The sequence below is a fragment of the Akanthomyces muscarius genome, chromosome 4 (genome assembly GCF_028009165.1).
Source record: "Akanthomyces muscarius strain Ve6 chromosome 4, whole genome shotgun sequence".
Lineage (NCBI taxonomy): Eukaryota > Fungi > Ascomycota > Sordariomycetes > Hypocreales > Cordycipitaceae > Akanthomyces > Akanthomyces muscarius.
This window is the reverse complement of record NC_079244.1, coordinates 4,402,452-4,426,117: the sequence shown is the minus strand read 5'-3', so window position 1 is coordinate 4,426,117 and position 23,666 is coordinate 4,402,452. Positions and strand designations below refer to the sequence as shown.

Sequence of the window (23,666 nt, the reverse complement as noted above, 5' to 3'; positions counted from 1 at the left end):
CAAGATACAACACTCAATCCAATAACCTTTGTAGAGCGCGCTTGATGGGGTTAGGCTTGGGGTTGGCAACCTTGAGCCATTCTCCGTTAAAGGCATTGATGAGCCAATTATTCAGTTCTGTTTGTTTCATCAGTCAGTATACACTCATCAAGAGAATGGAAAAGGTGCAACGTACTATCATAGACAATCTTGTTGCCATTGTGAAAGGATATCCCGTGGTCGCTGTCCGGGAAGACGTGCACGTCGTAATTCTCAACGCCCGCCATGTCGAGGTCGTCGAGGAGGGTTAGGGAGTTTTGAAAGTGGACATTGTCGTCGGCTGAGCCGTGCATGAGGAGGAAGCGCGTGCACTGGCCGAGCGCGGTGGCGTTGGCGCCGACGCGGGAGCGGGCGTAGCCGTCGGGGTTCTGCTGCGGGGTGCTCATGTAGCGCTCCGTGTAGATGGAGTCATAGAAGCGCCAGTCGGTGACGGGGGCGACGGCCATGCCGTAGGCAAAGGTGCGGCCGGCATCGGCCTCGAGTGTCTTGAGCGTCTGGAAGCCGCCGTAGGACCAGCCCCAGATGGCGAGGCGCGAGGCGTCGACGTAGTCGCGCGCGGCAAAGTGCTGCGCGGCGGCGATGTGATCCTGGGCCTCGACGACCCCGAGCTGGTTGCGGACGAGGACGCGGTGCGCGCGGCCCTTGAAGCCGGTACCGCGCGGGTCCACGGTCACGACGACGTAACCGAGGTTCGCGGCGACGTAGGACTGAAAGTCGACGGCGAAGCGCTTGGTGACGGTCTGCGAGTTGGGGCCTGAGTAGTGCTGGAAGAGCACCGGGTACTTTTTCTTGGGGTTAAAATGCGGCGGGCGGCGCTCGATGTAGTTGAGCGAAACGTCGTCGGTGAGATTGATGGTGCCGTACTTGAGCAGTGGCAGCGCGTACTTGCGAGCGCGGTCGGCCAGCTCGGCATTGTCCTCGAGGACGCGGCTGTACGAGGCCGTGTTGGAGGGCGTGGCGACAATCTTTTGCGTGGGCACCTTGGGTCCGCGGTTGGAGAGTAGCGCGTAGCCGGCGCCGGACGAGAAGCTTACACTGTAGTAGGCATCCTCGGAAATGTCAGTAAAGGGCTTCAGCTCCGACCCGTCGAGCTTGACAGAGTAGACGTGGCGCTGGATGGAGGATTCCTTGGCCGCGACAAAGTACACCAGGTTATTTTCCAAGTCAACCGCGGATGGTGCGTCTTCGACTTCCCAATCGCCCGAGGTGAGGACAACCGGCTCGCTGTTGTTGAGGGGCGTAAAGTAGCCAATATGCTCGTAGCCCTCGTGGATGATGCCGTCAACGTATCCGTCGTATCTACGGCCTTTGGACCAGTCGGCGGGAACATAGGTCATGGTGTGCGAAATTTCAAACCAGCCGCCGTCAATGTCTTTGACATTGACCGAGTTTACCACGCTGCCCTTGCGGTCGGCGACGTCGATGAGAAGGACCTTGAGGAAATCGCTGACACGGTTCGTCTCCTTGACAAGGAGCTTGTCGCCAGCCCAGAGGACGTTGTTGATGATGCGGTCATCAGCAGGGAACTCGTCCTTGGTCTCGGCAGAAAAAACTTCACCAGCGTCCACATCAAACAAGAGCAAGTCGACAACTGGGTTGTGCGAGCCGGCTTTGGGGTACTTGATGTTGACGACGTCTGGGTAGGACTCTTCACCTTCGATGGGCTCCTTGCCACTGGGCCGTGACTTGAAGTACTGTATGGGGTATTCGGGCACACCAGTCTCGTTGGTGCGCAGAAAGGCAAGATATTTGCCGTCGGCAGACCACCAGGTGGCGCTGTTGCCGCTAAAGACCTCCTCTTCATATACCCAATCAGGGATACCGTAAAAGTATTCGGGACCGCCATCTTTGGTGATTTGAATAATCTGCTTGCTGCCTTTGATGTGACGAATATACATGTTGTTGTCACGGGTAAAGGCAATTGCGTCGCTTTGGGGGCTCCAGGTGGCAAGCTGAACGCGAACGTCGTCCTCCCAAGGAATCAATGGCTCGATAGCCTGCGTTTCGACATCCAGCACATAGTATATGGCAGTGAATGAGTGTCGCCAGTTCTTCTCCTTGTAGACGGCGATGAGGACACTCTTGAGATCCGCGCTGGGGATGAGCGTCGTGGGATAATACTGCTTGCCACCATGCTTGAAGGAAGACTCCTTCATAAGGACTTTGGCGCTTACAGCATCGGCGGCAGCATCGGGCGTATCTTGGCTGTTGCGGATATCTTCCACAACCAAGTGGCCAAGATCGCTGGTGCCTTGCTCAAGCAGCAGGCCATCCTGACCGTCTGGGCTGGCAATCCAGCTAATGGACTGGTAATTCGGGGACCAAAACCCGGACTGAACTTGGGTCAGGGTGACGAGTTTGCCGGAGCCTCGTGAGCCGGCGTCAGGATCATGCTCGCTGTCGCTTGCATGCTTGTGGCCACCGGTGAAGAGAAACAAAGCCAGGCCAAGTCCCCAGAAGGCGACGAGGACAGCAAAGGTGATGAGGAGCACGCGCTTCAGGCTGCGGTCCATCGGAGTCTGTTTGCCAAGGGCAGCACCAGCGCCGGCGCCAGACTGAGGCAGAAAGGGACCGCTCTCTAGGTCATTGCCCTCGTCGTCATCCTCGTCGCGGAAAGGGCTGTACTTGTTGTCGGCATCGCGGTAGCTCGTCTTGCGGTCGGCGGGCTTCTTCTCCGTCTCTTGTTGCAGGCGATCGAATACAAGGCTGGTTGTGGATGCGGAGGAGAGCGAAGCTCGTGATGACGACTCGGGCTGGCCGTCGTCGGTATCGAGGTCGCTACGGTGGGCTTGCAGAGAAGCCATGGCTTATTTGGGCAGGTCGCCGGGACAGCTGTCGTTTGTGTGTAACGGGTCGCGTGCAGAAGAGAAGAAGAGCTGCTGGGCAGAGGGCGATTTCAGGACGACAGCATCGCTAAAAGTCGAAATCGCGAGTACGATTACCGCGAAAGTCGCGATGAGATGGCAAGGGAATGAATAAAGGGATGGATTAGCAGAGGCCAAAGCCACGACAATGAAGATGACGAATGTGAATTGGGTGGATGCGGCTGGACTGGCATGCGACAAGGAATTAGCGGGGAGCTGGCTGGCTGATGAGGAGGCCCAGCTTGCCTTTGCCTGGGAGGCTTGGTGGTGCTCACTCTTCGCTGTGCACTACATTGATCATGGCACACCACACCGGCCGCCGCTTGGACAAATTCAGGGGCTTCTGCTCCCTCGGAGCTTCCGTATCAACCATCAGTTACATGGGTTCAATGTACTCGAGCATATCCAGTACGAAGCCGAAGCATTGCGAGAGGGCAGGGCAGGGCAGGGCAAGCCAAGTCCAGCTGTCCAGGGCTGTCCAGGGATGTCCAGGGCGCTACAAGGGGGCAGCTAATGGCGTACAAGTAGGTACTGGTACAGGAAGCTGACTCGCTGCGACATACAGCTTCCATCCATCATGGCATCATCCCTGGCATCGAATCATTGTTGAAAGTAAACCTTGGTCGTATAATTAATAATTATGCACATCATTGACCTGTCTCTACAGCCACTGGATAACACCCGCCCACACTCGAGCCCGCCACACTACCAATGTCGCATTCCCACTGCCGCGCGCCCCATCAGACTAGTTAGTTAGTTGGCAATGTCAGACGACTACTGAGACAGTTGCAGGAATCGTCGGGTCGACACATTGCCGCTCCAGCTCGCACTTTGTCGACTACAATCTCGACATTACGTATAATGGTTTGGGTTCCAGAGACGAGTGGCCAGGACCGTTCGTCCTTGCCTCGCTTGCAGCATAAGGCAGACATCATCACCATCCGACAACAAACGACGACTTACACGCAGAAGGTATCAAGAAACGGGTGTCATCTTCAACTATCAAGTGGTGTCTACCAACGCCAAAAAAAAAAAAAAAAAGCAACTTATTCTTCTTTGTTCTCTCCATTCTTTCCCGCCCAATACCCTTAAAACTACACAATGGACTGTTCCTCGACCCAGCACAACAATTTTCCAACGTTGGCTCCGGGTTGAAGAACAGACTGCTTACAAAGGGGAAAAGAAGAGACTATCTAGACTCTATAAAGGCACCCGCGATGCCCCCCCGGGCTAGGGATGGCAATGCTGTCACTGCTTACAAATAAAGTCCCGGGGTACTGGGCCCCTGCGAACGAGCCTGTCGAGTTCGGACCGTTGTACAGAGGTTGTGCAGGGGGGCTCGCAATATCAACATTTGTCTGTAGCTGTGCATTGGTCTCTTCCTCTGCCACTGTCACTGCCTCTTTCTCTGCCTCCGCCTCCGCCTCCTCTTCTAACCCTTCCTTTGCATCTGTCTCTCCATCGTCCTTTGTCTCTGCCTCGTCCTCTGTCTCTGCCTCGTCCTCTGTCTCCGCCTCGTACTCTGTCTCCGCCTCATCCTCTGGCCCAGGCAGTCCCATGCATTTGCATGTATCCATGCCCGTGTCTTTGCCTCTGCCTCTGCCTCGCGCTCCTCGACCAATGCCTGCCTCCTTCTGACAGCATCAGCCTCAAACTTTCTTGAACAGGTCGCCAGAATGTAGTTGGGTAAAAGCTTTTCGAGGACGTTGTGACTGATTGCACGGGTGTCGTCATCGTTTAATGCAACGTGCAACGCCTCGCAGCGCAGTAGCCATTCTCTGAGGTCTCAACTCCAGTCGACAGACGAATCGGGGTGTTTGCCATCATGCAGCGTGTGCAAGTGGTGGTGCAGCTGATGGTAAGCCTCGGTGACTTGGTTGTCGATCGAGGGCTGAAGAACACGTCGTAGGCTGTCGACTCGTTCCCGGAGGCTCCCACTGCAAGTGAATACTGCGCCGAATTCCCACTTGCTGACGGTGCGGTCGAAAAACTGTTCTACTTTCTGGAGACCCTCCCATTCTGCGTCGTAGCGCTTCAACTCAAGCTGGTACATCGGCAGAGTGACCTCAGTGAAGTGGTCGAAAGCTCTCTTGTAGGTGTCCACCGCGTCGCCTCCGTCCTCGGCGCAAGACGGAATGTGTTCAAGGCACTCGGGCAAAACGGGCAACTCCGGTCGTCCAAGTGTTTCCCACTTGCTGGGGTCTTCGTAGCATTTTTCAATGTATTTCCACACGCCATACTTGACGGCTTCTTGTTTCAGGGTCTGGAACCACGTACTCCAGTCGGCGACAAGGCAGAGCGAGAGAGGCTTCTTGTACATGGTTCGGCCGATTTCAGCGGGTCGTCGGCGATTTGATGTCGTCGATTTAGAAGAGAGGATATTTTATGTTTTTTTTTTTACGAGGTTGTTGTTTATGAGGTTGTTGTTTATGAGGTTGTTGTTTATGAGGTTGTTGTTTATGAGGTTGTTGTTTATGAGGTTGTTGTCTATGAGGTTGTTGTTTATGAGGTTGTTGTTTATGAGGTTGTTGTTCATGAGGTTGTTGGTGGGATGATGACGGTGGGTTGGATGAAATGTTGTAGAGCCTGAGCCAGTCCTCCATTTTATACATTTTCAGGATGCAGCTAAGCCTGGCTCAGCTGCATATACCTACTACAGCTGATCAAGCTAGGTGAAAGAAAATGCCATCTTTGGCTTTGCCCCGCGACAAGCAATTGCCATTCTCACTTGGCTTACTTATTAGACCACGAGCGAGCGCACTCAAAGAAGCTCCCTCCACTTCTCCACACCCACCAGGGACGCTAACTAGCTCCAAGCTTCCCATCTGCACACTTCTCTCTCTCTTCGCCGACATTCATTTTCCTCTCTTCTCTTTCGTGCCCTCGTTCTCTATACGGCAAAACTACGCTCTTTGTATATCGATTCAACCAGAGGCTCGTATATTTTCATTTCGGGGCCACAGCTCAATGGCCATGGCCAGCCCTGCCTCGCACAAGCCCAGGCGCAAGGGCAAGACAAACGGCATCGACGTTGAGGTCCGCCCACGCGTCGAGGCTCCCTCCAAGGCTCCTTTGTTCCCGCTGGCCGGGTTCCTCTGGCCGCTGCGCTCGGCATCGTCGCAATGGACCGTCCTCCCTCTTGTCCTCATGGTTGCCGGACTGTTCCGCTGGGCTGCAGGACTCTGGGGCTACTCTGGTGCGTCGCTCTCCCTCCCTTTGTCCTCCAACCGAGGCCACCGAACAAGCAGTAAAAGCTGACCAGCCCTCTTCATGACCACAGGCTTCGAGCGACCCCCAATGTTCGGCGACTACGAGGCGCAGCGACACTGGATGGAAATCACCACGCATCTTCCCATCTCCCAGTGGTACTTTCACGACCTCGAGTGGTGGGGGCTCGACTACCCGCCCCTGACGGCCTACCATAGCTGGCTTCTCGGCAAGATTGGTGCATTGTTCGACCCTGCGTGGTTTGCGCTCTTCACGTCGCGTGGATCGCACGATGCCAATCTCAAAGTCTTTATGCGCGCGTCCGTCATTGTCTCCGAGTACCTCACCTACATCCCCGCCGTTGTCGTCTTTGTCCGCCGCTTCAGCAGGCTGAGCGGCGTGCCGACATGGGCCAGCAATGTCGCCCTTGTCGCCATCCTGATGCAGCCTGGCACAATTCTTGTTGACCACGTTCACTTTCAATACAACACAGTCATGCTGGGCCTCGTGCTCGCCAGCATGTCGAGCCTCCTCGCCGAGCGATATAGATGGGCCGCCGTCTTCTTTGTCGGCGCATTGGGCTTCAAACAGATGGCGCTCTACTACGCCTTTAGCGTCTTTGCATACCTTCTCGGACGTTGCGTCAAGCCTAACATTAGTATCGGTCGGCTCATTGGCATTGCCCTGGTCACGCTCATCTCGTTTGCTGTTCTGATACTGCCCATTATCGCCGGCGCTCTTTATGACGCCCATCGTGGCATTGACTCGCGACCCGAGCTCGGAGGACCTCCGCCACCGCTGCCGATTCTTTCTTTCCTTTCCGATCATCTCGACAGCGAGGCTTTCTATTACCCCGTGGTAGAGCAGCTTGTGCAAATGGTGCACCGTGTTTTTCCATTTGCTCGTGGTCTTTTTGAGGACAAAGTCGCCAACTTTTGGTGCGCTGCCAATGTAGTCATCAAGCTGCGCCATTATCCCAGCGACTTGCTGCAAAAGGCCTCCCTCGTGTTCACGCTGCTCGCCATCATCCCACCAAACCTGATTCTCTTTATCAAACCGCTCAAGGCTACCATGCCCTTGGCCTTTGCCACTACCGCCTGGGGCTTCTTCCTGTTCAGCTACCAGGTTCATGAGAAGAGTGTTCTCCTTCCTTTGATGCCCATGACGATGCTCCTAGCGGGAAAGCAAGGCCTCAATGGCAGCGTGCGCGCCTGGGTCGGCTTCGCCAACATGCTCGGCGCGTGGACAATGTTCCCTCTGCTGCAGCGTGTCGATCTGACCGTCCCCTACGTGGTGCTTACCCTGCTTTGGGCATATCTCTTGGGCCTGCCCCCAGTTTCCTGGACAGCTCCACTGCAAGACACCCATACCAAGCCTCTGGTGCAGTATGCCACGATGGCACTTCATTCCGGATTCTACGTGCTGATGGTCGCCTGGCACATTGCCCAGGCGTTCTTGCCGCCGCCGCCAAGCAAACCCGATCTGTGGGTGGTGGCCAATGTTGGCATTGGTGCCGCGGGCTTCCTCGTTTGCTATGTTTGGTGCTTCTGGAGACTTATTGTCGAGAGCGACCTACTGCCAAGTTCCACAAAGACGAGCAAGGCTAAAAAGACGCAATGAGGAAGTAGAAAAAGATGACTACCCGGAGACTAGCTGGGCTAGAACTTGAAATATGCATGAGCCTCTAGACGGTTCTTTTTCGCTTCATAATAATTCCAAGACTAAATCTAAAGACGTTTCAGAACAACTGCAAGGAAGAATCCTCAAGCCCCGGTGAGCAGGCTGATGCGAGATCAAAGCTAGCTCTGTACTGTACAAGTGCAAGTGCAACTTCACGACTCGAAGTCCGAGACAGACTCGCTCACGAGTCCCGCACCCCCAACTACGCCCCTCCACATACAGCCGGAATACCGCCGCGACTAGTTATTTTGAGAAACGTGTGCGGTGCGCATGAGCCTGCGGCGAGTCTCAATTTGACAGCGGATCGCAAGCTGCCAAAGGAGTGTAGCTGGCCGCTCTCCCGCACTCTCTTTTGTCCTCGAAACGATGGAGAGACGAGATGTCTTTCCTATTCTTACCACGGCCGTATTTCTTGCCTCTTTCTACTATTATTAGGAATACAGGGATGGATCGATGCAGGTCTGCCGAGCGTAGGTGTTTGCTTTGGGAGGCGCAGTCGAGGGGCGGGCGCTTTGGTGGTTGGTTCACGTTTTAGACTGGCAGACACCAGGAATATATCGTCACTGCTCGACCAGGGTATGAGCATCTACCAACCAATTTAATTTCATATCCTACAAGGCACCAGAGTCATAAGACTCACCATATATCAGCAATTTGCTTACGACACCGCCCGCCTTTGCTGAGTTCGCCATCGTTAGTGACGTTGGATTGTCTCGCCCTCGTGTAACCCGACTAGAGCAGGATTGTTTGCTCCCCTCACTGTGGCTTACCTACATGAAAGAACGACACACGTCCTTTTGCTTTTTGAGTCTCCTTCTGCAGCTGGCCTGCTGACAATTTTCCTTTTCACATCTAGACCTCCCTGTCGGATTCACGAGTCAATCAGGAACATCTTTGTGCAGCATCCCTCGATTCTTCCTTGCCGTCGAGTGTTATAGACGAACGCACACAAACACACACACACATACAACGTCTTTGGCGCACTATAAGCCGCACGAAGATGGCGAGCACTGCCGACACCGTGAGTTACACTTGTTTGCGGGGAAGTGTGGTGGTGGTGGTTTGTTGAACCGAACAAGAAACTAAACTTTGACCGGTACCACCAGGAAATGGCGGCAATTAGTCCTGCGCAAATCGCGGCGCTCTCTATTAGCATATTCGCCATTCTGGTGTTCACCAGCACAAGCATCTATTTGTGCGGGCGGCGCAAGGGCTGCAAGGTGGCGACACAGCGAGCGATACAAAGCATCGTCCACCTGCACCTCCATCCCCACACGCGCATACCAGAAGATGCGACGAGACCGCAAAGCTCGACGGCGACTGAACTGCAGGGCACGAGCGGCGGCGGCGGGCGACTCACCAAGCTGATAAAACAGATATTCGGCATCACGGCCGCCACTGCCGGCGCCACCGCCACCGCCGAAGAAGCGTCATCGGCGGAAAAGAAACAAGATTCCAGAGCGTCGAGATCGCGAGCGACGTCGCCGCTGCAAATAGGCATTCATCCGGGCTCAAGCAACCGGTTTAGCGGCACGGAAGAGTTTCAGGCCGCCGTGCACAATCTTCTGGGCTACCGGCCTGATGAGCTGCAGGAATGGTACTCGTGAGTCTTGCAGGAATGAGTCAGGCCGGCGAGAGAGGTCTGTGTTGCACCCAAAGGCTAACCTTGTTAATGATGTAGTGAGTCCGACGACGACGCGCATGACGAATCGCAACAGGAGCAAGATGAGGGCTTCTTTCCGGCAGTGGGCCACTGTGGCTCGCCGCTGCCGGCATATCAAGAAGTGGCAGAGACGGAACCGCACAGGTTTTCGTGGCAAGGGCAAGAATCTGATTATCGACCGGAGAAGAGATAGGTCTACGGGAGAAGAGGTGAATCGACTGGGAACAGCCGAGCCAAGAGTTGGATCTTCAAACGGGCTTCGGCTATATATGCACTTTAATGATGTGATACACTGTTGAAGTACTTTCAACGTAGGAACTTGGGGAATATATGCACGTAAGAATGTGATACAATGTTTACTGAAATGCTTCCAAGTTGCGGGCTCCGGCCATAGATGCATTTCCACAATGAAATACAACGTTTAGATACTTCAAACTCTGGGTAGACAGCACACATCACGATTCATTTTGGCACAAAAAGGAGCACAGCAGCAGCGTTCCGAAAAAAATGTTTCTGATTCATCGTAAATCTCGAGGCCAAGCAACTCCGACTATCGCACCAAGGCGAGTCCAAGACCTAAAACCCCAAGTGTGCCCATTGGTTCGTCCTTGCCAAACCAATACTTTCTGTTGCACAATGTCCGAAAGAAACCATGAAATCGCTTTTCCCCAGAAAAAAAGAACCAACTTTGTTTCGTGTTCGTTTCTTTTGAAGTCGTCGTTACCGTAACAGCCGTGAGTGGACCGCTTAGTCGAACAGACCGAAACCCATGTCCTCGTCGGACTCCTCCTTCTCCTCCTCCTTCTCCTCGGCAGCGGGAGCGTCGGCAGCACCGCCGGCAGCGGCACCGCCAGCGGCAGCAGCACCGCCAGAGCCACCAGAGGGGACAGAGGCGAGCTTGCTGGAGCCCTCAGAGATCAGCTGTGAGGTTACATGTTAGCATTCCGTTTCCTCTCGTGGGTTTGTGTAGCCTGAGGATGCTCTGCAGATCGACTGATTCTTGCGCAGAGCGAGCATCGCATAGCGTCGTATCGCTGCTGCACAGGAAAGCGTGTCCATCGCCAGGAGCTCCCGGGATTGTCTGGGGTCGTACCTCGTTGATGTCCTTGCCCTTGAGCTCGGAGAGGAGGGTCTTGGTGCGCTCCTCATCGGCCTCGATACCGACGGCGGAGAGAACGCTGCTGATGTCCTTGGCGGAGGGGGACTCGTTACCGCCGAGGGTAAGAAGAAGGTAAGCGGCGAGGTGCTTCATTTTGAATGTGTCTGTTTGTGCAGAAAAGAATGTTGGTTAGCCAAGCTGGCAGGTAAAAGCAAATGGCGCTCTGCGCTTCTGGTTCGGTTCCCAATCGATGGTTCGAATGATGCCCTCCCAGCGACCTTTTGACGGCGGGGGAAGTGTAGAGCATTTATACACCATTGGGACAAGCCATGGCGCAAAAAAGAGCATTCACGAATGGCGGCGTGACTCACTGTTTGGGAGTTCGAAGAGGAACACGAGAAATCAATCACTTTAACCGCGAGTATTGAGGCGGAGACTGAAACCTTCGGGTTCAAAGTTTTTGTTGGATTGGCTTGAAAGTAGTTTCGAGAGGAAAAAAGCTTCCAGGTCTGGCGGGTCACGAGAAAATAGGCAGAGCCCAGCAGCGGTGGATGCCCTCACACAATTTTTTTCCAATTTGTGGGCGAACTGGACTGGGCCTCTGTGGTTAGGCGAGCCACTCATGTTAGGGCGTGGGCAGGGGTAATGCGCTTACTCCACTCCGACACAAGCCACACTGACACCGCCACAGATCTAGCATGCATCACGTGCTCCATCTAGCGTCGGTGTGCACGATAGCAAACGTGGCGCATGCTACTTTTTATTTTAACCATTGCGCCCGCCTTGGTTGGTTAGGCAGGCTTCCTGGCGTGCTGGGGGCAAGTTGCCAGTTGCTCACATCATACCACACCTTCGTTTCTCGTGTCCTGTCCGCGCAACACTCTCCCTCATACAAGAGCCTGCGGATCGCGGTATCACCAGGGCCATACCACACCGCCTATTGTCCATATTTTCCTCATTTTCGCTGGGTGTCTTCTCGCCGACGGGGGCTGTGTTCCCTACACGCTTAAAAAAGAAAAGAGCTGCCTCGGCGCGCCAGGTCGGAGCTGACCCAACTTGCGAGGGTCGTTTGCCTTGACTTTGGGTCTCGAGGCTTTGACTGAGCGCTGAGCAGCCGGCAGGAAATCTTCTTCCAAAGATATACATCACCTTGGTGGGTTTTCTTTGACGTTTAGAAGCGTGACCAACGACTTTTGCACGATGCCTGTAAGTCGCCGGCAGCATCAACGAGACTACACAGTCTAGAGTATCCTTTGCGGCACAGGTTCCTAACCACCGACATGTACAGATCAGTGATTTATTGGCCTCGATCAGCGGAGGGGCGGCCAAGAGCCCGGCGTCGAGCCGCCCCAACCCACCCCCAAGCATCAAACGAAAGGCGAGCTCCGATCTGCCCAGCACTGCCAGCAAGACACAGCGGCTCACACCCCCGCCGGCAAAGTCGTCTCAGACACCACGACCTGGGGACGACAAAGCTTTTTCGAGTGGTGCGCGCTATGCCGGAACAGCGGCCGGCGGACGACCTCCTGGATCGACTGCGCGAGCAGCAGCTCCACCGGCGAACAAGCCCCGACCTACGTCGTCTGCCGCCTCCTCGCCCGCGGCTGCTGCACCCTCGAGAGTCGCACCGAAGAAGGGGTCGTTTGCCGAGATCTTGGCCCGCGGCAAGGCCGCGCAGGTATCCATGGGCCAGGTGGGCAAGATTCAGCACAAAAAGGTCGAGAACCCCCCGAAGCGGCTCAAGGACGAAGGGCAAGAAGGTACTCCCGCCGCTGGGCCGGCCGCGCGTGGGAAGAAGCCGGCCGCGCCCGGCTACGGCGGCACATCACGGCCTTTTCAGCGGCCCACCAGCAGCGGTGCCGCCACCAACGGCAACAGACGCCCTGGGGCCAGCTCGACCCTGTCAAAGCAACGACCATCTTCTACGGCACCAGGCTCGGCGCGTCGGGCGGCTGCTGCTGTCCCGGAACCGGAGAAGAAGATCAAAAAGGCCGCCACGGCGACGACCGGTTACGCAGGCACCGCGCGGCCCAAACCCGGCAGCGACGTCAAGAAGCGGCACCACGAGGCCCCGCGCGGTGGCGCTTTGCTCAGCGCGCCCAAGGCCCGCGGCGCTGGAGCCCGCGGCAGTAAGTACGACGATGAATACGACGAGGACATGGACGACTTTATCGACTACGACGACGACGAGGATGGCGGCGTTGAGCGAGGCCACGGATACGCCTCGGACGGGTCGTCGGACATGGAGGCCGGCATGGACGACATATACGACGAGGAGGACCGCGCGGCGCGCATTGCCCGACAGGAGGACATACGTGAGAAGCAGCTGGAAGAGTCCCTCAAGGCGGCCAAGGAGGAGCGTCGCCGGAGAGCCTTGGGCTACAGGTGATTGCTCAATTTTTGGCTGCTGTCATTTGGCGCATTTTAATTTCGTAAAGAGGTGGAAAGCATCGACTAGCACGGAGGGAGACGAGAATTATACCACGGCGTTGTGTTTTTCTTTTCTTGGTCTATTTTCTCTCAGCTCTTTTGTTTTATTCTTCTACACCATGTTCAAAGACTGTTGCAAGGCAGGCGATTTTGGATGGATGGATGGATGGGTGGCGGAGGTGGACTGTTGGCACGCATACATTACATAGACATTTAGCGATGGAGTTTCATTTATTCATTTCCATGCCGCCTAGAAACTATGTCGCAATGTGTCACAAGTTTGTCCTCCGCACAGCTAATTTGTCCAAGTTGATAAAGATTGCTATTATTACAGTAGTGGCATCTGCTGTGGTAAACTGTCAAGTGAATCACTTCACTCTACATGGTGCCTTTGGCATAAATCTACGATACTTGACGCAGGTCTGGAGCTAGTTGGTTCTCGGTCGTCCCTGTACATGATGCTTCAACGTGCCCGCACTCACGGCGCACCGTTGTTTTCTTTGCCGCTTGAGCCATAGGGCTGAAGGAGCCATCCCTCATAGTGCTTCGTAGTTTCTGCGCCCCCTTTTTCGCCCTCCACTTTGCCATTTCGCTGGCTTGTTGTCGTAGTCGCACCTGGATCTGCCTTGGCAGGGGGTTGTGGTAGCGATGCCGGTGGTGGTGGCAGTTGATAAGGAGACGTAGAAGAAACGACAAGTGGTGGGCCTGGGTCTTTATCGACAGTGTTGGTCTTGCTGACTTTCGTGCCCTTGCTGTCGTTGCTTTCTTTGCCGTTTAGGGCTACCGCACTCGCGGCGACGGCCTCGGACATGATGCCCTTTTGGCGGAGATACTGGATAGACCGCAGAACCGCCAAATCTTCTTGCTCCTTGTCATTGAGGACCAGACGCTGCTGAATAGTCAAGCGGCCATTATTGGCCTCTTGTTCTTTGATAGCAGCCTCGCGGATTTCGGGATCATGTACGAAGCGGCACTTGCCCTTCTTACCGCAAGTTCCACCCGTAGAATAGTATTTGCAGTGTCTAGTAACATCTGCCTTCTTTCCACCAGTAGTGGGAAGTGGTCGACTGGGGATAGCTGTAGACGACGCCTTGGTCGAAAGGGCTTCGGGGGGTTCATCGTCGGACGAATTTTCAGAGGCGCCACGCATCTCGTCGCCCTCGTCGCCTTGCTCTCGCTTTCGCTTGATAGAGAATTCCACTTTGCGCAGTTGCTTACGCAATTTATCTGCTTCCCTTTCGAGCGAGGCAGCTTTGTCCTCGTTCCTTTGCGCTTGCGCGGCAGCCTTTCTGGCTTCGGTACGAGCTTTCGTGGGGAAGTTCTTACGACGTTCTGCAAGGAAAGCAGCAACATCGTTGATTCTAGGGCCATTGTTAGTTTTTCGGCGTAAGTTTGACAGGCACAGAGCGGTTCAAATACCTCAATGCTTCTTCTCCTATAAGCTCACTGAGAGCCTTCTCTTCCCCCTCGTCGTCTTCAGACTCCGACTCCATACCAGGCGTTAAGCCAAGGGTATTTGTCTTGCGCTTCTTCTTTTTCCCGAGAGACGCAGAATCATTCTTTAGCTGCGCATTATTTGGGTTGGGCTTGTTAGAGCGCCTGTCGTTGTGGTGGCCACCTCGGCCACGGTTGCCGCCATCTCTGTGCCCTCCACGGCCGCGACGTGGGTACTGCCCATGTTGCGCGTCTTTGTGGTGCGAGACAGAACGCTGTGCTGGAGGAGGTCCTCCATATGGGTAGTGCTGAGGAGGAGGTTGATGAGCACGGGGATCAGATGGGTATGGCTGAGCATAGCTGCCTCCATTTGGAGGTCTGGCTGGACCCCTTGGACCCTTGTCGTGATAACCGCCGCGAGATGGTCGGCCACCAGCATGATGCGGCTGCCCCGGCCCATTCCACTGAGATGGGCTCGGAGGCGGGGGCGCACCATAGGGATAGTGCTGAGGAGGCGCATAAGGGACCTGTTGCGGGGGAGTGTAATGCACCGGAGGGTAGCTCTGCGGCGGGTATGCCGGAGGATAGGAAGCAGGTGGCATTGGTGCAGCTGCAGGCCCATGATGACCGCCATGGTCGGGGCTCCAGTGTTGAGCATGGGGCTGATGCGGATAGCTGTGGCCAGGCGTCGGAGGGTAGCTCATGGGGACGGAAGGATGGTTCGCGTATGGCTGCGGCGGCATGTAATCGTATCGCGGCTGAGAGGCTTGGTGGTGCTCAGGTCGAGGCCCATTGTGCTGCCCCTGTCCCCCACGGCCACGGCCATGACCATGGGAACCTCCACGTCGCTGCGAACTAGATCCTCGACCGTACCCGGCCGGGGAGCTGGCGGCTGGCGGCGGCGGCGGCGGCGGCCCGTACCCGTACCCAGACATGATGGATAGGAGGCAAAACAGGTAGATTAGGGACAGCTGCAGGATGAGAGGCGAATGCGCGCTTGCTGAAGTTCACCCTAAAAGACGAAAGAGAATTCGCTCCCGACACGATTTGCTGATGAACAGTGTTTGCTGAAAGAAGAAAGAGCGAGAGGGGGGGCGCAGGCACACAAAGAAAGCAGCAGGTGGCGGCAAAGAGGAACGAGAAACAGGAGCGCAAGCAAACTAACAAGCGAGCAGCCTCTGGTGGCTCGTTTTATTACCTTGACAGCACTATTGAAAGTCACCCACGCTGGACTTCGTAGCGGGTGCTCCAAAAAGTGCGATGAGTGGTTTCCTTGTTTGAGGATTGTCTGCCTTCCCAGAAGCTGACCAGGATAAGTAGTCAGGCAAAGAGGCGCCAAGTCAAGGAGAGACGCTTTTTTTCTGCCGCCTGTCTAAATCTGTTTGCCTCGTTGAAACAACGCCTGGAGGGGGGAACAAGGCTGTGCGAAGCGGCAGGCGGTGAGAGCCGCCTGGCCACAGTGAGGCTTGACAGCTAAGCCCGTTTGGGCGCGCCTCGCGATTTTGCCTGTCTCGCAGCTTTTCGATTTTCGAATAGACCAGAAGTGATCTGGAGCGCACCGTGCCAGCGAGCCTCACCTATTTCCTATTCATTTGCATCCAGCAAGCCATATGGCCCACCACTTCATCGCAGCTGGAACGTATGCATCGTGACGCGCTCTGATTGCTCCTTCTGTCGGATCGCGGCCGCCGCGCAGCCATCATGTTCATTCTTGTATGTGACACACTCACTGTGCGAATCCAAAGCCACCCCAATCATTGACCCGTTATATTTTTCTAGACAAAACTCTCAGATCTCGTGCAGATTGCACCAGAAGATTTTGCCAAGCGCAGTATAATCGCCATTGAAGACAATATTAATGCCAAATACGCCAACAAGGTGAGTTCGTCCCTAGCTCGCTAGCTGCATCATTCTCGTTTTGGGGCACACTGGCTGACTCTGCATGACAACAGGTCATTCAAAAAATCGGCTTATGTATATGTTTGTATGACATTCTCTGGACGTCAGAGGGCCTCATCGGCCATGGAACCGGCCTGGTCAATGTAAACGGTATTTGCGCCTCGACGCTAGCACCTTGGTTCCCTTCAAAGCTGATTTTTTTCAAAAAGTCGAGTTTCGCATGATTGTGTTTCGTCCATTCAAGGGCGAAGTCATGGTCGGTCGCATACGCAGCTCCACGCCTGCAGGCATCAATGTACGGACAGACTTCTTTGACGACATCTTCGTGCCCTTTGAAGAGCTCCCTGCCGGTGCAGAATAGTACGTTCGCAGTCTTGACCATTTTCGTTCGTCATGAGTCGCTAACTGTTTTTGCGCAGCAATCATTCGGAACAGCTTTGGATCTGGAACCTGGACGAGGAGGAGAGGCTGTTTTATGATACCCACGAAATGGTGCGCCTGCAGGTCATTGACGAGGACTGGCACGATCAGACGCCCATTGGCCCTACGCAAGCCGAGGACTCGCCTATAAAGACACCCTACCGCATCAAGGGCAGCATGGCCAAGGAAGGTCTTGGCGTGTGCCTGTGGTGGGACAGCGCATAAGCGCATAATTGAAAAAAAAAGCACGGATTGGTTGGTTAGGCATTTGTTTTGGGAACAATCATGGGAACGGCGTATATCTTGTACACATTCATCTATCGTCTGTCTATATTATTTCAAGTGGAATCAAAAAGAATTGCCGCTAGAAACGCGATAGCAGGCGGTCCTCAACATCGTCCAGAACAGAGTAGTGCTCAACGACTTGCAGGTTCTCCGCCTCGGTCTTGAACTGCTTGTCGACGTCCTGGCCAGGACCGCCCATGGGGTTTACCGGCATACCCTGGGCCTGCATCTGCTGAGCGAGCTGGCTAGCGGCTGTACCAACAAGTCAGTAACTCTGCAACACATTTACTGTTCATATTATCAAGTACTCACCATTGTCGCCGCCGAGGAGAAAGACGTAGACAAACTGCAGACCAAAGATGCACAGAAAGTACCAACTAATACTGGACATCCATCGGGGGTCCATATCCTTGGTCTGCACGCCCGCCTGGAGCATGCTCTTGAACTTGATGGTGATTGGAAACGGCAGTTTCACTATTGTCCGCATGGTTAGCAAAATGCTCAATCCTCAACTGGGCGAGCCCTTCAATTGAACACATACTAATGACGTAGCCGCTGAAAAACGCATTGATCCAGCTCATGATGAGCGTGTTGGGGATAATCATGGCCATGTTGTTCTTCATCATGCCCATCATGCCGTCCATGGCGCCCGGGTCGCTCAGCGGGTTGGCCGCCGGCTTGCCCTTGCTGTCCGGGTCCTTGAGGAACTCGCCCGACTCGTAGCCGGCGGCGAGGGCCTCGCGGCGGGCCTCGAACGACCGGCGGGACAGCACGTGGTAGTTGCCGCGGAGGGTGGCGCCGCGGGCCAGGGCGCGCTGCTCGCGGATGGCCTTGGCCTCGAGCTTCTTCGGCGTCGGGGCCATGAGGACCGAGGCGTAGTGACGGAGGACGCCCGTGAGCACCATGACGACGGTGATGGGGATCAGGATCCAGTAGCTGCTCGATGATTAGCACAATGTCCCCCCAGTCCGAGAGGTTCCGCGCCGACTCTTGTTGCCGACATACAATAACTGGGGGTCCCTGTAGAGGGTCTGCACGGGAATCTGCGCCATGATGGGTGCGGATCGGTTTCGGTCCGCAGTCGCTTCGGAGATGGAAATCGAGGAACCGTGACGACGGTCGCTGGTGGTTGTCGAGATTGATGGAAGGCAAGCTACCTCGTGGTGGGATTGGGATTGGAGCCGCTGCCAGCTCCGGAGCTACTATTCTGCCGCCTGCCGCTAGCTCCAGCTAGCTGACAGCCCGCCTGTCAAGTAACGTTAGGTACCTACTCAGTACAGCGCTACAGGCGGGTTGGGTGTGCTGCACCAGTTGACCAGCTCAAAGTGGTCCCCACACTCTGGCCTGGATAGTCGGCCGCTGGGGACAGCTATCCTTTCCCCACGAGACTTACAAGCCACCTCGACCATAACCTTGAACGCCGACTCTCTCTGCTTCTTCTCCCAATTCCTGCGACATATCCGGGCAAGAACACCGAATCACACAGTCACAATGGCGGCCGAAAAGATTGCGCTCTACAACCTCGCGGGTAAGCCAACCCCCATCCCCCTACAGTGTACTCACTCCCACGACGTACCGCTGACGCGCGCGCTCGCACCCAGATCTAAAGAACACCTCGGACGATGCGATCCCCAACTACCTCAACTCTCTCAAGTTCAAGCAGACGCACCGCCTCCAGGACGTGCGCCTCGCGCTCGGCTACAGCGCCTTTTCCGTCGCCGCGCTCTGCTTCCTCTGGGACTACAAGCTGGGCTGGGACAGCACCAAGCACTATACCGCCGCCGCCGTCGTCGTCTACATGTGCCTCAACGGCGCCCTGACCTACTGGATGACCCAGCGGGAAAAGAACATCATCTACGAGGGCACAGCGCCATCCGGCGACAAGGTACGTTCCCTCTCCCCCGCCGATTCCCCCGTGTCTCCTCTGCTGACAAGAGACCCTCAGATTACAATCTCGACGACGACAAAGAAAAACGTCCCCATCTACAACCTCGGCATCACCGTGTCCCCGAAACGCACCACCGCCACCGACAGGCCCCAGACCTATACCCTCGCCAAGGAGTTCGCCGGCTGGTTCGACGAGGTCGGCTTCTTCGTGGCCGCGCCGTTCCAGGAGATGCTCGCGAGCGCGGTGCCGCTGATTGGCAAGCAGGACCCCAAGCGCGTCAAGGCGTCGCGCGAGATGCTCGACGCCAACCCGGACCTGCTCGACGCGGTGCTCGCGGCGTCGGGCACCGAGGCCCGGGGTGAGGCGCGACAGCGCAAGGCGTAGGTCGCTTGTATGTATGTTGGGGAGGAGAGAATAATTCGGCGGTTCTTGGGGCTACGAGGCTTAATTCCACGCCGACTTGCAATCGCAAAGTATTGACATGATAAGAGATGTTTTGATCAGCGGAGTTTTTTTAAAGTAACATTTACGCACGCTGTTGCTCCATGAAACAAGCAGTGTATTCTCAAAAGGTAAATAAATTATCAAGGATAATAAAAACAAGAGTAAAATAACAAAATGGTATTTCCACCTATCTGCATATAAATAAAAAGAGCAACATATGAGTGCTATGCATGGATGGCCATGGTGCACAGAACAGCCATGAACCACTCTTCGACCCAGGCACACTCATGCCAATAAATTCTATTCTACTTGAGAAAAAAAAAAGACAATCGTCACTTTGCAAATTACAAGGTTCAACACCCCTTTTGGCTCACCACAGCATAATCAGCTGCCCACTGCAACGCCAATCACTGCCGTGGAATGCGATCCTCCCTCGCTTCTTCACGCTTCCACGCGGCCATACTCATCTTTATTTCACTTCTGCCCACGCAACACGTGCCGCACGAGCAGACGCACGCACGTCGCGGACTCGGTGACCACAGGCTGCGGCGAGGTTCCTCTCCACCTGAGGCACGTAGGCCAAAAGGTGGCGAGACTCGACCAGCCGAGGAAGACCACCTAGGATCTGGAGGCCAGTCTTGCTACAGCGAGCCAGTGTCTCCGGATCCTGCGATGGCGCGGCAATGGCTTCGGGCACCCAGTCCGGCTTTGGCTTGGGTTGCTCGTCAACAGCAAAAGTGCTCGTGCAGATACCAATGATGCTTCGAATGTGGTCCTGCGTCTTCTCAGGTGCCTCTGTCAGGGCCGTCTTGAGCACGTCAAGAGATGCCAGCGTGTCAGTGCCGAGCCCGACCGTCTGGGCAACCGAAATGGCAACGCGCAGAAGCTTTTCCACATCATCTTCGTACACAGAGTATGGCATGTGCTTCACGAGCATAAGCACACCGAGTCCGAAGCTGGTCTTGGCCAGGTTATCGTAGAGAAATTGGTTTGTAGACAGAGCACACTCGAGCATGGGCTGCGCCATCTGCATGTAGAGCTTCTGCATCCAAAGCGGTTTTACAACCGCATATGCTTCCTTGGAGAGGAATCTCTGTGGAGCGGCAATGAGCTCCAGCCGGCGAGCTATATCATAACCGATGATTCTGTTCTTGGGGCTGTCGCGGATCAGCTCAACTAAGCGATGTGTCTGCTTTCCGTTGTATCGACGCAGCAGGCCAGCTGCGATGGCGAGGACAGGAATGGCCTTGTCTATAGATGAGTCTTCGGAGTTCAGCAGCGCATTAGCCAGTTGTGTGTTGATAGCATCGAGGACTGGTTCGGCCGTCTCCAGTGTGTACTTGTTGGCGAGAATGCTGAGGATAGACTTGGACACGGCAGTTGCAGTCGCGCTGTTGTCTCTCTCTGTGCTCGAGATGATGGCAACAAGCATTTGTTGGCCAACGTCACCGTCAAACTATCTATTGTTAGCATCTTGTCTTCAGCAGCGTGGTTGTGAGTACTGACCAATTTCGCTACCCTAGCCGGGTGCAAAGCCTCCACGATGCCGAATGTCAAAGAGTTCACGCGACCGTTGACAAGCCACTTCCAAGAGCTTGGCGTTGTCGCGTATCCATCCTGGAATAGGTTGATGGCCCATGTCTCGGCAGCCAGTGCGGCTTGTTGTGTCTCGGTAAACTCGTGCGTGACGAAGCTCGCGAGGCTGGATATCAGGTACAGGTATTGCGATGCAGAGAACTGGTCGTCCAGAGGGAAGTCGTCGCTCAATACTATGCTCTCGTTGCCGATGTTGCCTGTTGTGTGGGCCGCCTTGCGGTACAGCGTTCTAACGATGAACAGCGTGATTAAGAGAAATTCGCCATATATGTCCGCCATGGATTTGTCAGCGCTAGACCTCAGCATATTCACTTCTTGGCCTGCATCAGGGTTGCCCACGCTCTTGAGTTCGGGGTGCAGGCTCGTGATGTCACTTAGCCAGGTGGTAGACACACGTAGCTGGTTGCGATCCAAGTCTTGCTTAAAGCAGGCATCGTTGAAGTAGCGGCAGGCTGATTGAACGCTGGCGACCAGTGAGCACCAAAGCTTGTTGTCGGCCTTGGATGTAATAGCAGCCAAGAGCTCGTTTGTGAGCGCACAGATGAGCGTGACAAAATGCGTAAGTCCTGGCGAAGGCGGCGACGGAAGTTCAGAGCAGCCCACATATGCCAGCATGGATCCTAGCTCTTGTATGGTTTTGGCGCCGCTGACGCCTTGTACTTTCCAACTCTCCCGTATTATGGCAGTCCCCTTCTGCAGGAGGGTATCAAAAGCGGTTGGCAGGTCCAAGACAATACGCTGTAGAGACTTGGCCGTCTCGTTGACCAGCTCATCAGACGATGAAGGGTGCTGCCGGAAGTCCTGTGAGTGGCGTGTGGTGATTTCGAATAGTGAATCGCAGATCTCAGCACAGGTTTCGTCAGAAAGAAGTCTGGGGCTATCGGCTGTGACATCCACAGCCACTGAAGCCCGCTGGCAAAGTAGTACGGCAGCACCTTGAACTGCTTCTGCGCCGATCTTGAGTTCTTCGTGGGACGCGTTTGTGGTCTTGGCAGTCATGAGTGGAGTCTTGAAAACACCGTCATAGAGGGTCTTGAAAACAGAGTCGATGGAGACAAAGTCGGTGAGTTCTTCGGCAGTGATGGTATGCTTCATGAGCAATATGCGAGTCTCGAGTATGACCCTCAACAACCTCAGCAAATCCTGGCTATGGGACTCGGACTTGGGATGGCGCAGGTTCTCCTTGATATGTGTAATGGCTGGCGCGACCATGAGAACAAAGGCGCTCGGTGATGCGCTCAAGATGGCAACGAGTAGTCTGCCTGCAGCGCCGGCATACATGGCATTCGAGAGGTCGTTGACACAGTCACGGGTAACGTTGAGCGTAAAGTCGCGCAGGTCGTCTCCGCTTAAACGAGTCGTGAGAGCTTTGAGGGCCTCGAGAGTGGCCCAGATGGTATCTTCAATCTCACCGTTGCGGACCTCATATTTAAGACTTCCCCATATCCGATTAGCAAAAGGAATCACAGACTGGCTGGGGTCCTCGTATTGCTCTAGACACGCTTTGAGTGTCCGCAGCACATCGACTTTGACGTTGACAGTGACACCCTCTCCTTGGTCTAGCTTTCCAACCAGGAATGGAATGGCACTGTCTGCCAGCGCATGGTGTGCTGAGAAACATTTGCGCAGCTGGGATTTGAGTTCTTCGGGCGTGACCTTGCTCTGCGCGGTTCGGGGCAGAGTGATTGGGAAGTATGCCTTGAAACTGCCGTATACATGCTCCAAGATATCCTTTTCGACAGAATATTGAAGCATGTATGTGTATAGGATATCGAACCAGACGAGTAGGCAGTCGGGATCGCGCTCGCTGCGGCACAGCTCAATTAATTCAATCATGAAGGCTGTAGCGTCGTCACGGCGTTTAATGTTGGCGGCGACATCTTTGTTCGATATCAAGGATCGTAGCAGCTCGTATACTGCCAGACGAGTCTTGGCTATTTGGCGGGAGAAGTCGTCCTTGAGGGTGCAGACTTTTTGGATAATTTCGTGGCCGATTGAGGGCTGGAACGACTTCATGGCTATGATTTTGGAGAGGGCCAAAGCAGACGGCAGCACGCCTGCCTTGTGATCGACGTCGAACATGGCACCGAAGAAGCCAACCAAGAGTTTCACTGTGCAGGGTGTGAGTAGCCGGGGACATGAGCCGACATGCCGACATCGCAGGGTGGGCTACGTACCTTGACTAGCCTTGAGTACGTCATTGCCGACATATTCGAGAGTTTGCGACAAAAATTCCAAAGCTATCTGCGTCAGTATATAAAAATCGCCAAATTTGCTGATAGGGGCCATACCTTTGGCTCGCGCCGTCCAGTCGGTCTGTTCCTGGGAGTCTTGGCTGTCACCGCCGCTACCTGGCATCCAAACCTGCACTGACTCTACCCAGCGGGCCACCGGGTTTGTCGAGGGGGCGGCCGTCTGAAGTTCTAGAAGTCGGTCAGCATACAAGTTGTAGGCAGCATGAGACTCTGTTCCAGGAAGACTTGCCTTGTGCGGCCTGCTTGGCGAAGCCACTCTGCTTAGCCTCGTCATCCGCGAGGACAAACTCGAGCGCAAGCTGTCGAAAGTCGGCCATGGTGCAAGTCGCGGAGTCCGTTCAAAAAAAAAGAAAGGAACAATAGTTATAGCCCTTGAATTTCCAAAAACAGGAACGCGCTATGCAATGCAAAAGGGCAAAAGTATCGCACGGCTGAGCAGCTCACAAAGTCGGCATTTGCAGCG

General features: G+C 55.0%; 12 protein-coding genes across 12 annotated transcripts; 5 read left to right on the top strand and 7 right to left on the bottom strand.

The window, feature by feature from the left end:
* Nucleotides 1-13: 13 nt before the first annotated feature.
* On the bottom strand, nucleotides 14-2,843 carry LMH87_012202 (uncharacterized protein; the record flags this gene model as incomplete). Its single annotated transcript, XM_056201474.1, has 2 exons — nucleotides 14-117; nucleotides 176-2,843. The coding sequence occupies 2 exons, from the start codon at nucleotides 2,841-2,843 to the stop codon at nucleotides 14-16; spliced, it is 2,772 nt and encodes a 923-aa protein (XP_056053223.1).
* Nucleotides 2,844-4,689: 1,846 nt separating this feature from the next.
* LMH87_012201 (uncharacterized protein) lies at nucleotides 4,690-5,223 on the bottom strand (the record flags this gene model as incomplete). The annotated part of the gene is made up of 1 exon (XM_056201473.1): nucleotides 4,690-5,223. One exon carries the CDS (start codon nucleotides 5,221-5,223, stop codon nucleotides 4,690-4,692), a length of 534 nt encoding a protein of 177 aa, XP_056053222.1.
* Nucleotides 5,224-5,876: 653 nt separating this feature from the next.
* LMH87_012200 (uncharacterized protein) lies at nucleotides 5,877-7,730 on the top strand (the record flags this gene model as incomplete). Its single annotated transcript, XM_056201472.1, has 2 exons — nucleotides 5,877-6,099; nucleotides 6,184-7,730. The coding sequence occupies 2 exons, from the start codon at nucleotides 5,877-5,879 to the stop codon at nucleotides 7,728-7,730; spliced, it is 1,770 nt and encodes a 589-aa protein (XP_056053221.1).
* A 1,060-nt stretch (nucleotides 7,731-8,790) lies between these two features.
* LMH87_012199 (uncharacterized protein) lies at nucleotides 8,791-9,646 on the top strand (the record flags this gene model as incomplete). The annotated part of the gene is made up of 3 exons (XM_056201471.1): nucleotides 8,791-8,811; nucleotides 8,897-9,393; nucleotides 9,472-9,646. 3 exons carry the CDS (start codon nucleotides 8,791-8,793, stop codon nucleotides 9,644-9,646), a joined length of 693 nt encoding a protein of 230 aa, XP_056053220.1.
* A 554-nt stretch (nucleotides 9,647-10,200) lies between these two features.
* LMH87_012198 (uncharacterized protein) lies at nucleotides 10,201-10,705 on the bottom strand (the record flags this gene model as incomplete). Its single annotated transcript, XM_056201469.1, has 2 exons — nucleotides 10,201-10,374; nucleotides 10,547-10,705. The coding sequence occupies 2 exons, from the start codon at nucleotides 10,703-10,705 to the stop codon at nucleotides 10,201-10,203; spliced, it is 333 nt and encodes a 110-aa protein (XP_056053219.1).
* Nucleotides 10,706-11,752: 1,047 nt separating this feature from the next.
* On the top strand, nucleotides 11,753-12,941 carry LMH87_012197 (uncharacterized protein; the record flags this gene model as incomplete). Its single annotated transcript, XM_056201468.1, has 2 exons — nucleotides 11,753-11,758; nucleotides 11,841-12,941. The coding sequence occupies 2 exons, from the start codon at nucleotides 11,753-11,755 to the stop codon at nucleotides 12,939-12,941; spliced, it is 1,107 nt and encodes a 368-aa protein (XP_056053218.1).
* Nucleotides 12,942-13,460: 519 nt separating this feature from the next.
* LMH87_012196 (uncharacterized protein) lies at nucleotides 13,461-14,475 on the bottom strand (the record flags this gene model as incomplete). Its single annotated transcript, XM_056201467.1, has 2 exons — nucleotides 13,461-14,343; nucleotides 14,402-14,475. The coding sequence occupies 2 exons, from the start codon at nucleotides 14,473-14,475 to the stop codon at nucleotides 13,461-13,463; spliced, it is 957 nt and encodes a 318-aa protein (XP_056053217.1).
* A 68-nt stretch (nucleotides 14,476-14,543) lies between these two features.
* LMH87_012195 (uncharacterized protein) lies at nucleotides 14,544-15,074 on the bottom strand (the record flags this gene model as incomplete). The annotated part of the gene is made up of 1 exon (XM_056201466.1): nucleotides 14,544-15,074. One exon carries the CDS (start codon nucleotides 15,072-15,074, stop codon nucleotides 14,544-14,546), a length of 531 nt encoding a protein of 176 aa, XP_056053216.1.
* A 1,043-nt stretch (nucleotides 15,075-16,117) lies between these two features.
* LMH87_012194 (uncharacterized protein) lies at nucleotides 16,118-16,960 on the top strand (the record flags this gene model as incomplete). The annotated part of the gene is made up of 5 exons (XM_056201465.1): nucleotides 16,118-16,129; nucleotides 16,196-16,294; nucleotides 16,369-16,465; nucleotides 16,525-16,675; nucleotides 16,735-16,960. The coding sequence occupies 5 exons, from the start codon at nucleotides 16,118-16,120 to the stop codon at nucleotides 16,958-16,960; spliced, it is 585 nt and encodes a 194-aa protein (XP_056053215.1).
* A 139-nt stretch (nucleotides 16,961-17,099) lies between these two features.
* On the bottom strand, nucleotides 17,100-18,072 carry LMH87_012193 (uncharacterized protein; the record flags this gene model as incomplete). Its single annotated transcript, XM_056201464.1, has 4 exons — nucleotides 17,100-17,272; nucleotides 17,333-17,494; nucleotides 17,562-17,956; nucleotides 18,026-18,072. The coding sequence occupies 4 exons, from the start codon at nucleotides 18,070-18,072 to the stop codon at nucleotides 17,100-17,102; spliced, it is 777 nt and encodes a 258-aa protein (XP_056053214.1).
* A 439-nt stretch (nucleotides 18,073-18,511) lies between these two features.
* LMH87_012192 (uncharacterized protein) lies at nucleotides 18,512-19,292 on the top strand (the record flags this gene model as incomplete). The annotated part of the gene is made up of 3 exons (XM_056201463.1): nucleotides 18,512-18,548; nucleotides 18,622-18,905; nucleotides 18,966-19,292. 3 exons carry the CDS (start codon nucleotides 18,512-18,514, stop codon nucleotides 19,290-19,292), a joined length of 648 nt encoding a protein of 215 aa, XP_056053213.1.
* Nucleotides 19,293-19,821: 529 nt separating this feature from the next.
* LMH87_012191 (uncharacterized protein) lies at nucleotides 19,822-23,520 on the bottom strand (the record flags this gene model as incomplete). Its single annotated transcript, XM_056201462.1, has 5 exons — nucleotides 19,822-20,808; nucleotides 20,859-23,059; nucleotides 23,126-23,188; nucleotides 23,240-23,371; nucleotides 23,433-23,520. 5 exons carry the CDS (start codon nucleotides 23,518-23,520, stop codon nucleotides 19,822-19,824), a joined length of 3,471 nt encoding a protein of 1,156 aa, XP_056053212.1.
* Nucleotides 23,521-23,666: the final 146 nt, after the last annotated feature.